Source organism: Pimephales promelas, chromosome 8 (genome assembly GCF_988280905.1).
Source record: "Pimephales promelas chromosome 8, fPimPro1.hap1.1, whole genome shotgun sequence".
NCBI lineage: Eukaryota > Metazoa > Chordata > Actinopteri > Cypriniformes > Leuciscidae > Pimephales > Pimephales promelas.
The window spans coordinates 8,537,870-8,554,672 of NC_142776.1; the positions used below are offsets into that span (position 1 = coordinate 8,537,870).

Consider the following 16,803-nt stretch of genomic DNA (forward strand, 5'->3'; position numbering starts at 1 on the left):
TTTTAAGAGTTTGGCATTACAGTACGTGGGTGTGTTCAGGTTTTTGTTCAGAAAAGTTAGCAGGAACAATTACTGTTGAATGTTTACTCTGTGATTTTAGAACACCCAGCACAATAAAAACCCTCCGTGCTGCCTTCTTTCACCATATGTTGAGTAGGAAAAAGCGCCTGCAGTCTGTAGTGAAACTCTCACTCTCAATGTTTTTGAGTATTTGCCACTTGACTAATAGCTGCACCCTTCCAATTTTTTTTCTTTGTGGAATAGTTCACTTAAAAATGAAAAAAAAAAAAAAATTGCAGTGTTTGGAGCTCAAAAGCATTATCATTAACTTTCATTTTATAGAAAAAGAGCAGATTAAACATTCTGACTAACATCTGCTTTTGTGTTTCATAGAAGAAAGTCAGTCTTGGAACAGCATGATGGTGAATAAATGATGGCATTATATTAATTAAATTATTCCTATATAGGGCAGGATTTGATTTTATAGATCACCAATTGATTGTATCATGAAATGAGAGCATTCGATACCTGAATGGAGGAAAACCTAAAAGTAATTTGGCTTGGCAGTCAATTTAAAGGACTAAAAAAAAGCATAAGATTTTATCTATCATTATTTGTTATTAGTGTTGCAATAATGTATTTATTACACTGAGGTCATTAATCAGAATTAAATGACTCCATTAACTACTAGTATGATTATAGTAAGGCTGCATTGGCTACAACAGTAGCTTAAAACAATGCTTAACTAGCCGTTTGACTGTCAAATAATATTTCAAATCCACTAATAGTCGGCACAGCCAAGGTCCCGTCAACCAAAAAAGGACAGTTTGTTATTACAATGACTTATGATTTAGATTACATAAACTTATTTTTATTTGTAATCTAAAAAAACATATCTACTTACAGTATCTTGGAAGTTTCACACATGGAATATTCACCACATTAAGCTACCAAATCAAAAATATGACCCCAAAAAAAAAAAAAACAGCACATGTGAAAGGTGTAGTTTCACGAAACACTGGCTCATCTTGTATGTGATCTACACAATATTAGAAAGCAAAAAATAAATAAAGTGATTGTCATTAAGACAAAATGCATTAGTTTTCATAAATAATGCAGAATATATTGATCATGACCAGCAAGGAATACTTCAGTCAGAAAAGTTTGCACCATGATGAAATGTGTCTTCAATTACATTTATAGGAACAATTTTAACTAGGGTCATTTTAACTTTACCCAACATTATGTCATATAAAAGATGTTTTCTCTACTATATTATCTCTTTAATCTGATGTTACAAAACAGAAACACTGATTTTCAAAAGTTCAGACTGAAAGCTCCATGTCTTCATTTTCATACTCGAAATTTGCTCTAGCCTCATTCTCTAAAATTCCTGTTAAGTCCTTCATCTGTCGTTCCTTGTGATCCAAGCCGTTTCTGAGGACCATCTGTTCATGTCCATATTGGGCCAAATTAAAATGAGGCAAGAACGCTCTTTCTCCCCCATTACCCCTGAGCAAACATATTTCGTTTTTATTTGATTGTGTGATTAAAGACAGTGGCATGTGATGAGTCTCACCTTTGCGTAGAAGTGCGAGGGGCTCCAGGACTCCCTTACGGAAGGCGGCGGCAGGGTCCTGGACGCAGGAGCGTAAGCTGAGCAGGCTTTGCAGGTGCGTTTCTCGGAGTAACAGCTCTCGATAAGCACTGAGGCGAGGGGCTCTGCACAGTAAAGCGGACACACTGTGCACAAACTCCGGGACCAGGCATGTGTACGTGTTATCAGCCTGACAATAGTGATACGCAACCACCTGCAGGGGGAACAGAAAGAGGGGAAAACTTGAAAAGTGGGAGTTCTTCACCTAAAAATGTAATTTCAGTCATTATTTAATACCCAAAAATGGAATTCTTCTATGGAATAGAAAAGGTGATTTAAAGGGTAAAAGAATATCTTAAAAGCTCTAACTTGTTTCCTAAAAGCATTGTAAACCTAAGTAGATTGTAGACACAATTGGCACCAATTTTCTCTACGATCTACTTATGCTTACAATGCTTTTGAAAAATAAAATGCAGCCCTGGACTGGTGTGATCAAGACTCCAATATGACAAAAAAAACACACCACAATAGTACCATAAAGATTTTTGAAGTCATATCCTAGCTATGTTTGAGGAACAAAACACATTTAAAGGAGTAGTTCACTTTTGAAAAAACTTTTGCTGATCATTTACTCACCCCCATGTCATCCAAGATGTCCAAGTCATTCTTTCTTCAGTCGAAAAGAAATGAAGGTTTTTGATGAAAACATTCCAGCATTTTTCTCCATATAATGCACTTCAGTGGGAACCAAACGGTTCAAGATCCAAAAGACAGTTTCAGTACAAACTGCAAAGTGTTCAAAGGGCTTTAAACGATTCCAGACGATGAATAAGGGTCTTATCAAGCGAAATGATGGCTCATTTAAGCATCGCCTTGTACTGCGATGCACGTTTGTGACTCTCCTGTTCGAACTCATTAATCAAAATGAACGAATCTTTTTCCGAGTCAATTCGTTAATTTCGTTCGTTGAATGACTCGGAAAAAGATTAGTTAATTTTGATGAACGAGTTCGAAAAGGAGAGACACGAACGTGCATCGCAATACAAAGCAAGGCAACCATTTGAGCTTATAAAACTTAAACTTTGTTATGTTTTCTTAAATGAGCGATCGTTTCGCTTGATAAGACCCTTATTCATCGTCCGGAATCGTTTAAAGCCCTTTGAACAGTTTGCAGTTTTTACTGGAAGTGTCTTTTGGACCTTGAACCGTTTGGTTCCCACTGAAGTGCATTATATGGAGAAAAATCCTGGAATGTTTTCATCAAAATCCTTAATTTATTTTCGACTGAAAAAAGAAAGACGTGGACATCTTGGATGACATGGGGGTGAGTAAATTATCAGCAAAAGTTTTCTTCAAAAGTGAACTACTCCTGTAAGTTATTCACTCAAAAATGTTGATATCTTGATTCGCATTCATGAAGACAGTACAAATGGCCAATTCATGAACGAATCACTCTTTTGAGACTAGTCTTTGAAGTGAATTGGATGACCCAGTAAGAAACTGTATGAATTATTTCCTAATTAATCTGATTGATCCAGTTCAGTTCATTTAATGACTCAATGATCCAGTTGCAGTTGAGGGGAAGATTATTAGTGAATAATTAAAACAATTTGTCTGTTTTCACAATACTAAAATGTCTTCAGAAGTCCTATGGACTAAACTTTTTATTGTATTATTATACATTTTGTGTAAAAAAGAAATGCATTTATGTGGTGTGCTTTGAAGGGTTATAAAATTTCGTTTCTTTCTTTCCTCCTTTGTTTGTTTCCGCTTTGCAAATCAATGTTACATGATCTTTCCTGATAAATCCTGCTCTCTCCTTACTTCCTCACCATGATTTAGTAGACCAAGGTTATGATCACCAAATAAAGATCATTAATGTGTGAACGTGGGCATTTGTGTGTTGATACAGTTTCCAGAAGGAATAGAAGAACCGGGGGAGATGTTTTTTGGTTCTGAAAGTTACAGTACTAGGTTTTTCAAAGTACAAGGAGGTCTTTTATCTCAAAGATCAAGGAAAATTTGATTTCTCGTGACATAACCCCTTTAAGGTTTATTTGAATATCATGAATCCCAAATCGTTCTGAAATACTGGAGAATCCAAGCTTCTGAACACAAGCGAGTCTGAAATCGTGGCCTGAAACGACTTCCGACTGGCAGATGGCTGATTAAAAAGACGTGACAAGAAGACTCAACAGAGAAGGTTCGGGTCCAGATGTAAACGGAAAACACGCACATATTGGGCAAAGTGTTGAATATGCATGTGGTATGCAGTTTGCCTCTGTCAAAACATCTAAAACATTGCACAAAACATCATGTGCATTTATAAATAAACATGAGAGCTGCTCTGAGGAATCTCTTTATTTTGCTGTAAACAATTTTTGAAGAGCTACCATTTTCAAAACGGCTCAATCAAAAAATTTACATTTTAAAATAAGTGTGTATTTTCTGGAAGTGGGCGTTATGAAAGTTCATGTGTTCTAGATGATGCGTCATGAAACCCATTGAAACAAACAATAATTATTTATGTAACATATTGAGAACATGATTTGCATAATTAAGCGCCTGATCACTGACTACAGTGGACATTCCAAGTCTTTCAAAAGAACTCCAACAAAAGCACAGCATTTATTTTAAAGTTTAAATAGAAATCTTTTGTAACATTATAAATATCTTTATTGTTACTTTTGTTCAATTTAATGTGTTATTGCCAAATAAAAGTATTAAAAGAAGTGTTCGACCGATATATCGGCACGGCCGATATTTGGCATTTTTGAAATGCCATATTGAAGGCCGATACGTTTTTCTGATTGGTCGATGTATTGGAAGCGGGACTTTTATTTTGATGGCGCTGCAGATTTTTAGTTTGATGGGCGGAGCTGAGAAGACCAGCACCTGAGAAGAGAACGCAGCGCCTGATCAGTGATCACACAACGCTCACTCACATTCTCAATCTCCATTAGTTTACGATCTTTTTTCAGTCATATCTAATACTTTAAAGGGGTGATGAACTGAGAAATCAAATTTTCCTTGACTTATGCATTACACGCATACCTAAATAAAAATAGATGCCTACCTCGTTATGACAAACCGGATCGAGCTACCGAGCAATAAATATGCCGTTTACAAAACATTGTGCACTGCCTGGTTGTGGAAGAAGTCACTGCATGTTCTCTGGATTCCAATAGGACTGCATGGTTAAACTTTATTTTTAATGACCTTCCAGCTGATGAGATTAAAACATTGTCTGTCGGTTCGCTTCATTTCACTGACGACTGTTTTGTAAACAAGACTGGATTTGCAGATCGAATAAGAGTAAAGAACGGTGCCGTGCCGTCTATATTGGATCTGACAGGAATTGTGCAACACACGGACTCTGGGTCGAACGTGTATCGGCGAATCACTCCAGTTGCCATTTTACAACATTGGACGTTTTCAAAAAAACAATTTCCCCCACGTGCACCGACGAGTGAGTTTACTTGGGCGAGTGGGCGTTTACTTCCAAGTCTTCAGTGCGAGACGACCATAAAAACCGAGCGTTTTGGAGCTAGGCTCAAAACTAGGGTAGAAAATAGCGAATTACTTATTCATTTTGATGTTTTTGAATGTAAAAACCAAGCGAATGTCATAAGTTGACCTCAGACAACAATATAATAAAATTTAAAAAGCCACGCACTCGCTACCGTACTAGAGGTGACCGATCTTTTCAGGCAGTTGCCCCTAGGTTGTGGAATGACCTTCCACCGTCTATGCGCTCCTCTGATTCTGTTGATGTCTTCAAATGCAGACTTAAGACACATTTATTTGTTCAGGCTTTCAATTAGCTACCTGTGGGTTGATATGATCATGTACTGTCTATGCTTTTATTGTGTGTACTTTATGATATTAATTGTTTTTGTTGTAAAGCACTTTGTGGCCCTATACCTGTAAAAGGTGCTATATAAATCAACTTTTACTTACTTACTTACAATTCATTACCCCTTTAATTTATATAAATATAAATAAAAATATAAATATAAATATCGGCTTTATATCGGCCATCGGCCACCCTGCTCTCTCAGATTTCGGCATCGGCCATCAAAAAATCCCTATCGGTCGACCACTAATTAAAAGGCATTTAAAGTAATTCATCTTCAGCAGCGGTATTCTGCAAAATAAATGAGCAACATTTGCCGTGAGAAAATGTATATAGCGCAAATTACAGACATTACTATGCGGAAGAGATTTGATTTCTTAGAGGAATTCAGAGTAAAGGCCCATTCACACCAAGAAACATAACTACAAAAAAAAAAGCAATAATGAAAATTAGTTCTGTCCATAAAGTGTGTACCTTGTTAGCCAGGCGTTTGACTGCCCCCTCCCTGTGCCGGTGTGTGTCTGGCGTAGGCGGGCAGCTGTTGCTGCGGAGGGGACTCTGTGAGGGGGGGTTCAGCTGATTGCTTTGATGAGCATCAGCCCCTCGATCTACAACACAAACACACACAATTAATTCCCTATTATTTCACATAAAGTCAAGCTGTTATTGCACACAAATACAGCAGTCACTACAAGTGCTGAATATAGGTGTTGCATGTCTGATTGGTTGAACAAAGTTCGTGTTCAACTAAAACTTTGTGATGAAGTATTGAGATCCAAAACCAGCACAGTCTTTCGACTTTTGCACTTCAATTGTTTCATATGGTTTTGGGGAGTAAATAATGACAGAACGTTAAACTCTTACTCTGGGGTGTAGCTTCAGGACTGTTGGAGGCGATCTGCCTCATTCGTCCACCATGACAGCTGAGAGCCACTAGCCGTGACATCACTGCTGTCTTTCCGAAACCAACGTTCCCAGTGATTACAGCCCCTTTACCCTCACTGGCATCTCCTCCCCCCATAAGCACATCCTCCAGTCGCTGAAACAGCCAATCACGGCCGACAAACACTGCATCCAAAGAGACGCTGGGTACCTCGAACAGCAGGGGTTTGAGCATGATGTCCACTGGTTTGTAGGGTGTGAGACGAGCTGCAGGATTCAAATAACAAAAGGTGTTAAAATAAACTACACACACACACAGCCAAATCAATGCAGGACAGATTTATAATGAAAGGAGAGTGAATTATAAGAACTTCACATTAACGATGAAAATGGACCCCATTTATTTTCTTAATAAATGTCCCTTTTTTTGTATTGTGCGTGATTCCTGAAGAATAATTATTCTAAATAGAAAAATTCTGAAACTAACTCTGTACTGAAATATGCAGGAAAAAACATGTATTTATTGTAAAAAAAATAATAATAATAATAATTTATGATTATAATAATACATATACACATGCATTGCCAATTCATGTAGTCTTCACAGGGTTAAACTTTATATTGCCTTTCAATCATTAGATTATAATTGAATGATGTTTTTTGTTGATGTTCTTTCAAAATGAATTGAAATAATTAGAAATTACTCTTTCGTAATGTTTTTATATTTGAAGAAATGATCTGCTGTATTATGTAACAGCATTATATCCAGCTTATTTTTTACATAAACACGGGCGCGTCCATTTGTAAATTGAATGTTTCTGGTGTCATCCGCTTAGTTATTTTTAGCAGTACAAAAAAGCTCGTAATGCTGCTTGATACTGCAAACTGGTATTTCTTATATTATTTCAATGTAATGGTTTGTAGCATGAATAGTTTTACCATTTACTGCACATTGTTATTCTTCTAGTCATTTACCTACAGCAGCTGATGAATCGGAAGTTTCGCACATTCACAGAAAATAGCTTACTTACACGTTGCAAAATAAGGCAGATAGCATCTGTACAGGAAATGTACTAATACAAGTTATCATAGTGTTCTGTTTGCATATCATTTGGTAAGTTGGAGTTAGTCAGCACCTTTATTCTCTTGACTGCGGCCCCCAGTGTGAGCTCCATGCCAGGGCAAACGCATGGAAGAGCGCTGGGGAGCATTTCTCTGTTCATCCAGATACCGCAGCTCCTCCAGTTTAGTACTGCTAGTGGCTGCAGGGAGAGAGACAGAATGAGAGAAAGAGTCATTTAGGGTTGTATTTGGCTCACAGACAGCAGCGAGATTACATGCCACCTCTGTGATCTCTATGAAGAACAAACACAATCTGCTGCTGTGTGTGGAGGAACACGTGTACCCAACACCCACAAACACACACTTTAATGAGGGAAAAAAACATACAAAAGTATATGAGGAGAGTGAGGGAAGATGGGATACTTTTTACTGTACATGTTTCGGGATGTCTGCTATCCACTGCAGTTACAAGAATACGTTTACTATATAAAAGCATGACTCAAAATAGTGGTCCAATGACAATGTGGCAGGAAAAGTTTTAATATTCAGAAAATTTGAATTTCAACATTTTGAAAATGCAGTATTTGAAAAGCAAAACTTATACCATTACCCACTTGCTCAATTTACCCTGCAGCATCTGGCACACTTTACCCCACTGCTACCGTTTTTAGAGAAATTATTTATTTAATAATTCATGACTAATGTTAAGCCAAAAAAATACATGGTTTTATGCATGGGCAATTCATTTTTACAGCTGTAAATGTTTGCTTGTTTAGCTGTTTTAGCTAAAGTAAAATGCTTCTCACTTTTCTCATGTGTCCAGTATATCTAAATCAAAATTACAGTAGTTGCATATGAATGGATCACAAAAATGGTTTGTTAGATAAATGGATGGCACATCATACCCCAGCCTCTCTTATTTACAGACACACATACTGTACCTAACTTGTATGACTCGCTCAAAATTCATCCGTTTATTCATTCAATCCATCAATCGCTCATTTCATTCATCATTTCTTTGCCCGCAAAATCTACAACCCTCTCTTTCCACTCATCCCTGTACAATCTCCCATCCTGTCCCATAATCTAATCTGCTTGAAACCCATAATCTCTGCAGATGGGCATAAACACACGGATGATGACTGTCATTTGTCACGTTGCATTCGCTTGTGAAGGGTCTCAAATGTGAAACCATGATCAAGCCCTTTGAAGCGGCAAAGATATAAATACGTTAACTTCCCTTTACCTGCTCAGATCACCACAGACAGGCACTTGGCGCGACATTTTGCTTTGTTGGAGTCATTCTGTATATCTGACAGCAATTTCCCCATTTAGCTTTATAGCAAGAGGAAATCAAAGTCACCCGTTTGCAAAGCTTTCTACAAGGCGCAGAAGGATAGAGGCAGCCAAGCGGTACAGTGCGCTGAGCATTCAAATACAATAAAACACACAAGGGTGCTCCAAGAATGGGGTGTGAAGACGCCCAGATCTGTCTACTTTATACATTTACACTGAACAAAATTATAAACACAACACTTATTGTGGCCAGCCTAAGGCACACCTGTGCAATAATCATGCTGTCTAATCAGTAGGGCTGTAGTACTCGAGTCCGGACTTGTCTCGGACTCGCTGGTATTCGGACTCTGAGTTGTCTCGGTCTCGGCGACTGGTCTTGCCAAATATGGCTTTTAGCCTGGACCGAGTCCAGGTGTCTTTCTATTATATTAATAATATTGAAGGAAAAGTGAAACACTGGCCACCTAATAACCAATCACACTAGATTATCCTTGGACGTCACACTCTGCGTCTGCATGCCCGTTAATTTTGCATTTGTAAACTGCATCAGCCTAACGTCATAAAGTTATAAGTTCGATTACGTATGGTGGTAGTAGCTCGCTGTGTGGGTGTGAGTGTCATATGCGTTAAAGGTGATTCATTTGTGTAACGTTAATGTTATCTGACATCGGTGATAATTTCTTCAGTTTTAAATTGACAATAGAAAATGTGTTTAGGACGAACAGAAATATTCTCCAGGGCGCCTACAGAACGAAAGACATTTTTGTATGTGTGTTCATTTATTACTAGCCTATTAGGGTAACGTTAACTTAGAAAATGCCAAAATGAACCGACCTAGTGCTCACTACAACGGAGCGCGTCTTCTCATGCTGTTAATATAGTTACGATCTTACTAGCTACTACTTAAAAATCCTGGGTGTTGTGACACTTTTGCTTTTAGATCAACAAATAATAAACCAAAATTACTGTCTTCATAATTTTTTCTTTTTTTTTTTTACTATCCTGGACTCAATCTTGACTTGGACTCAAACCTTTTTGGACTCGGTCTTGACTTGGACTTGATTAGTCCTGGACTAAAAGGTGGTCTTGACTACAGCCCTACTAATCAGCATCTTGATATGCCAGACCTGTGAGCTGGATGGATTATCTCGGCAAAGGAGAAGTGCTCACTAACACAGATTTAGACTTGTGAACAATATTTGAGAGAAATAGGCCTTTTGTGTACATAGAGAAAGTCTTAGATCTTTGAGTTCAGCTCATGAAATGGGCTCTATAAATATAATATAATATAATATAATATAATATAATATAATATAATATAATATAATATAATATAATATAGTTCAGTGTACAGTATATACCTTTATACATTTTCAGCTAGCTTGAAAGACACAAACAATAAGCAAACAATACAGTTCAAGAGTTTGGGTCAGTAAGACATTAATACTTTTTATTCATCAAGGATGCAATGACTTTTACATTGCTACAATTTTTTTTGTAGCAATACTTTTGAACTTTCTATTCATCAAGTAATATGTATCATGGTTTCAACAAAAATATTAACAGCACAAACTTTCAACTTGAATACTGGATTAATGGCTGCTTAAATTTTTTAAATCACAGGCATAAATTAAATTTTAAAATACATTCAAACAGAAAACAGGTATTTTAGATTGTAATAATATTTGATATTGCTAATTTTATCACTGTCATTTGCATTAGAAAAAATTACCCAACCCCAAACGTTTGAACAGTACTGTAAAACATCTATTAAGTAGAATAGTGTCACCTATTTGTGGTCCAAAGTACATTATTTTTTTATCACATATGTTTAAAAAAACTATTTGTAGTTTAATGTGGTACTGTTTTAGTGTGTTTCAATCTTTTGATGTTCAACATGTGTCTGATTCAGTGAGTTTATTCTCCGAAGAATTCCTCAGACTAATTCAAACACATGACTTTCGAATTTGAGTCTTTTTAAGCAATTCATTACAAAAAGACTCAATAAGTCTGTGATATCCTAGTTTGTAAATCAGACTAAATTAGTTGCACTTCACTTTTGTTTGAGTGCAGCCAGCGAAGACTAAACAACAGAAAGACATATTGCCTTCACATTATTTTGCTATAAACAGCATCTTTATATAATTACATTCAACTTGGGTAAAATTCGACTTCTTTTAGCATGATGATACAGATATAGCAAGAGGTGGAATGATGAATAGAGCTGTAAGAAACACTGAGAAACAAAACCTCTGATCAAAAAAATGAATAATACAGCATGTGATCTTTCATTACTCACCTGCCACAGAATTTGGCCGTGGCATAACCAAAGAAGTGCTATGGTACGTGACTGGTCCATCCACAGGTGATGTCGTGACAGGTGCCCCCCCTCCTGTGCTGCCTGTCCCCAGCTGGGCTTCACCAGTCACCACCGGTTCCTCCGAGGTCAAGGGAGCGCTACGCCCGCTCTCGGCCCTTAAACCTGCACCACCATCTTTCGCCCACTCCAGACTAGAGCCACTGCGTTCTTCATTCTCACTGGAACTGGTGACTGTTGCTGCAGGATGGAGAGAAAGAGAGAGAGATGAAGGTGGGGGATATTTATGGGAAGGACACAGGAGGAGAGAACAACACCGAAGGACAAAACATCACAGAAAAGAAAACAGGAATTAACTAATCAAAGGCAGTTTTTGAAAATGATTGACAACCGATGATCTTCAAGCATGAGGACATGAATAAGGACTTGTTTAAGTAATTGCTGTCAAGCTTTTTGCTTTAACGCATCTGTGTGTCCTTTCTTTCTTACCGCAATCAAATAGAAAAACACTATTTTAAGCATTAAAAAAAACCTTCTGATGTCCTACTTCAAGAAACCTCCGGCAGACCTGAAATAAAGACAACGCTGTCCTAGATCTCAGACATATAAAAATCTACAGCACAGGCCAACAATAAACACTTCCAGAAAGTTAACAGACAATAAACAGCTTTGATAAGGTGGGTCTCTGGAGGTCTAGAGTTCGCTTCCTCTCTTGATCGCGATCCTTGGAGAAAAGTCAGTTGTGCTTAAAGGTAAACACCTCCGTCAGCATCTTTAAATGTTCCGTAACACCATACATACAAATATTACAATGATAAACCACTAGCAGTTTCATGGAGCCATTCACACTGGAGTCAAACATTTACTTGTTGAGCTCAACTAAGATTTGAGCTTTTGGAGCAACAAGTATAACTGAAAGCTGAAGCTTCAAAAATCACACACAGTGAACACAACGGTAATCCATACGACCACAGTTGAAGAACTAATGTCTTTTAAAGCAAGAAAATAGGTACTAAATAATACTAATATTAAAAGTTTTTAGTGCATTTTGAAACTCACACTGTACTTCTGTCACTTTACTTGAAGGGCTGTGCATAAGACTGATATGACACCTTCATAACCATAACATGACATACGTCTTGAACATGAAGTAGGGTTTATGCTCTGTAATGGCATTTTGAATGCCAATATGACATTGTTTAAGATGTCTTGACCTAAACCAATACATCATAACCTGTCAGTGTCTTTGTCATGACAACTTGACATAAAATTAAGTTAAACTGTCATGTGGTTGGCTTTGACATTGGCTGTCATGAGGCCATTATAACTGCGTCATGAGTATTTTTTGTGACCTCAACTACAATAATATTAATATTGTAGTTGTAATTGAATAATTGAATTTTAATATATTAAATTTAAAATAAATATATTGAATTTGTCAATATTATTATTTATTTATTTATTAACTTCGTTTTAATTAATTCCTTCATTATTGTTTTTTATAATTGACAGTAGATAACCCAATAAATGAAAAACACAACGCCCTTTTAACAAGTAAGCCTATCAATAATTATTTATTTGTTATATTATCTGGAATAATTACGAAAATCGAAAAAGTTTAATTTTCTATTTAGCCTATTATAGATAGGACTTTATTTATTCAAATTAAACTGTATGTGTCAATTGATTGTGAAGTTAGACATCGAAAATTGCAGATCAAGCGCATGGGGCTGCATGTCTTCTCTTGTTATGAATTGTATCCTATTTTCCGTTAACTACACGCAGTGATATGGAACTGTAATGCAGTTCAAACTTGCCTGAAACTACTTTAGCCGTGCGTTTCCCTGAAAATAATTGCACACCTTTAACGTTCTCAACCAATCAGAATCAAGCATTCAACAGCCGTGTAGCATAAAAAGGTAATGGCTTCATGTCATGTTTATAACAGGTTGTGTTGTCTTGGTAATGTTAAGTTGTCATGACAGACACTGACAGGTTATGATGTATTGGTTTATGTCAAGTTGTCATAACAAAGACATCTCAAACAATGTAATATTTGCATTGAAAATGTCATAACTGAGCGAATTGTCACAATCATGCATAAAACTTCCTTCATATTCATAACATATGTCACGTCATGATTATGAAGCAGTCATGTTAGTCTAATGCACACCCCTTCAAGTGAAGTGTCACCAATTATTGTAACTCACAAACTGTTTTGAATTACAGTCATAAGGCACGATTAGCATTTGAATATATTATTCCTCAAACAAGCATACTTTTGCATCAAATACCTTTAAATTAAATTAAGCAAAGAATGGGGCTGTCAAAGAATGAAAAATACACTAACACTTTATGAACTTCATCTTCCTTTACCGATTCGAATGTTTTTGCAGCTCAACCAAACAAAAACGCAAATTACTTCAAATTAGTTAAATGTCATTTCTATAATTTCGCTTCAGCAATAAAAAAATGAAACAAAGAATTGAAAATGTTCCTCTTGTGTTTCTGACAGCTGGATGTCAGACCAGCTTTTAATTCAGCCCGACAGATATGCTTTCAAGCTTGCCGTGAATAGACCATTCATCAGTGGGTTGTTTCTTTTTCATTTTGTGCTCAGTGTGAAAGAGCCTTAAAGGTGCCATCTGTAAAAATTGAGGTTATAAAATATCCCAAAAATGAGCTACACATATCAAAAGATTGAGAAGAAATAAGGTTGATGATGTCATTAAAAAACTGACAAGTTATAGTGCTGCCGAGATATTAACCTGAATTAGCATGTCGTAATACCAGTTTCGGCCATGGGAGGCGGTATGCGGGCGGGCAACGTTACCACCAGCCAAACTGCAGTACACGAGTGAGTCGCGCTCGCGCCGGCTTGTGTGTACTTGAACCTGATATCAGTCGTGTGAAAAATACAGCCCACTACTAAATTTCAGTTCAGGGAAGAGTTAAAAAAATTATTGGTCGATATTATGCATGAGGAATACATTTTGGTAAGTTGTAACATACTGTATCTTTCAACAGTGTTCGTGTTCTTTTACCATTAGCTTGTAGAGATGATCGGTTCACGTGCGCTAGGGATCTGTTGTGTAAAGCGCCAATACTGTATTTATTGTTTGAATTGCGTAATAAAATTAACAGAACCTGAGAGCTGACATCGGTCTCCGTGTCCTTTTCTGTGCATGACAATATTGATGTGTGGCGTGAGAGTGTGTGAAAAGTGTTGTGAGATTTAGCAGCTCTGAAAGACGCTAGCTTGGTCCACATCAGGGAATGCTGTCTGTCAAATTAATTAAAACTTATGATAAAAATGTAATATGAACAAAACGAATATCATAAAACTAGAAATAATAGCCTGGGCTTTAATTTTCCCATATCGTCGAAATGCACCGACTTGTCTATGAGACGGCCTTTATAATTTAGTGTTGAGATGTTGTTCATTCATCTGTAAAAATCTTCAAATGCTCCACGTGAAACTGCGGTCTTCCAACCTTTTACTATCGTGTCAATTGATTTGATTAATATCCACGAGGGAGACAGAGCAACACAGCACTCGCCCGTATTGTTTGAAGACATGAGAGTGCGCGTGGCCGTGGGGGTATTTCTGGAGGTATACTGCCCCCATCTGGTATGGAATATGTTGTATGATTTGATTTTAAAACCCAGAGGGCACCTTTAAGATTCCAATCATCTACAAAACAACATTTGAATGGAGTCTATACGTTAAGAATACTGTGAGCAATTATTTCAATACCATGAAAAAAAAAGGTAGGACTTTCGAATAAAGCGGACTTTGCTATGGAGAGAGGTGTTACCTATGATTCCACTGTCCTTGCTCTCCAGGGTGGAGCTGGGTGTAGTGATGATGGTGGAGGTGGCAGTGGAGAAGGTGCTAGAGGAGATAACAGGAGCCCTGCTGCTCGAGGAGCTCTCGGGTAAGGTGGAACAGGGGCTCTCTGCACTGGGAGACGCCGTACTGCTGGTCAGAGTGGAGCAGGGACTCACGCCCTGACTGGACACTATGCACTGCAGAGCGAGACAAGCAAACAGAAAAAAGTAAATAAATATTGCATTAAGGGGAAAAAAAGAGACAGCAGAGGAAACAAAAAAAGGGAGCGAAGAGATAGTGATAGATGGAAACTGTTAAACTCAGCTCTTATGTCCATACAAGGGCAAGGCCAAAAATACTCCAAGCCCTCCAGTCTGCTTTTGCTCCAATATAAGCAACCAATTCTATGCTTTTGGAAACAGATTTAGGCTGCAATGGTGACAGTAACCAACACACAGACAAAAGTGCATCCGCATTTTACCAGTGTTTACAATGGCAATGCTTTGGTTGGGGATAAAGTAAATCTGCAAATCTGGGGTGGAAAAAAGCCAACAAGTAAAAGTATAGAAAGAAAAGAAACAAAAGAAAGACTCTGTTCTATTAATGCTTTATGGTTTTGAGACTTAAATGTTTCTTAATCCTGGTCTTATTGTGACAAACCAGAATAGAACCAAAAAAATACGTCCAATTCTACATTATCTTCTCATTCACTTGCACATGCAACACAATATAGAAATAAAATGGGTTGCGAAGAGTTTCATGTTGACTTTAAAACAGTCAGTTCTCAAACTTTTTTTCTCCAAAACAATATTCAATGCAAATAGACCCCTTTTGCACCGACGTCACAATTACGTCACGGCACTAGCTGGAGGCAAAACAAAGTGAAAACTGGAGACGGCCAATGCAAACCAGCACAGACTCGGCTACATAATAAGGAGCTTAAATTACTTTTATTATTATTAAATGTCATCTTGTTGTGTTGTTTGGTGCAAGAATTGATGAAAAATGATTTTTATTTCTAGAAAATATTCACATGATTAAATCGCACCGTAATGTCACTCTTTACATTGTCATCGTCTCTGCGCTGGCTCGGCAGAACTGCAGATCATACAGAAAAGTCTTGTAACATTACAGGACCATTCAGCGCTTAGTTATAGGCATCTAAAGATTTATATGCCCTCAGTTACTCTTTACGATCGGTTTCTCTATAAGGTAGGTGTAGAAGTCAGGCCACTCAACCGAGGTAACGTACGTTAATCCTGTCAGATCATCCATGCATTGAGTGAGCGTGTAGGCGGCTACAGGTCAGCCAATCTGGTTCTGTCCGTTAAAAAAAACTTTTGGAAATAACAATCGCAATCCTGGACCTTACACATTGAGATAAAATCGGATTTTCTCCAGTCATTGTTTAAAAACAAGCTAACAATACTTGCTAACTAGCATTAGTGAAGCGGCCCGAGCGATCGTTCTGCCTCCACCTAAGCTCCGCCCACATAAAAACGTCACCATGTTTACCAACTGAAAAGGGGTCTATATACACCAAGATATTTTCACTATTAAATGCGATAAAGTTGCTCGATCGTTTTCAAACTATTATTATTAACAAAATCGGAGTATCTATAAATGAAATTAAAGAATCATAAAGTTAATAAATTAATGGGGTGGTGTTGGTGCAGTGGATAAGACACATGCCTTTAGTGTGAGAGACCCGGGTTCGAATCCACCGTGAGACACTAATGTGTCCCCGAACAAGACACTTAACCCCTAGTTGCTCCAGAGGCATGCGACCTCTGACATAAACAGCAATTGTAAGTCGCTTTGGATAAAAGTGTCAGCTAAATGAACCATGATTAATTTTGTGAAATGTATGTTCTTTGATAAAAACGTTTTGTTTTAGCATTTCCGTTAGGTGTAGCAATTAATTAATTTAGTCATCCTGCGGGCCTCTTAAAAGTTTGCTG

General features: G+C 37.4%; 1 protein-coding gene across 5 annotated transcripts in view; it reads right to left on the reverse strand.

The window, feature by feature from the left end:
• tanc1a (tetratricopeptide repeat, ankyrin repeat and coiled-coil containing 1a) overlaps positions 1–16,803 on the reverse strand; it is an 87,365-nt gene that overhangs the window by 22,922 nt on the left and 47,640 nt on the right. For all 5 annotated transcript variants that reach the window (XM_039689411.2, XM_039689409.2, XM_039689410.2 and 2 more), the window contains 6 exons: positions 14,829–15,039; positions 10,993–11,250; positions 7,472–7,597; positions 6,318–6,602; positions 5,928–6,061; positions 1,580–1,811 (listed from right to left, as the gene is read on the reverse strand). In XM_039689411.2, the coding sequence (XP_039545345.2) occupies positions 1,580–1,811; positions 5,928–6,061; positions 6,318–6,602; positions 7,472–7,597; positions 10,993–11,250; positions 14,829–15,039 (1,246 nt within the window). The remainder of the gene's footprint in view (positions 1–1,579; positions 1,812–5,927; positions 6,062–6,317; positions 6,603–7,471; positions 7,598–10,992; positions 11,251–14,828; positions 15,040–16,803) is intronic.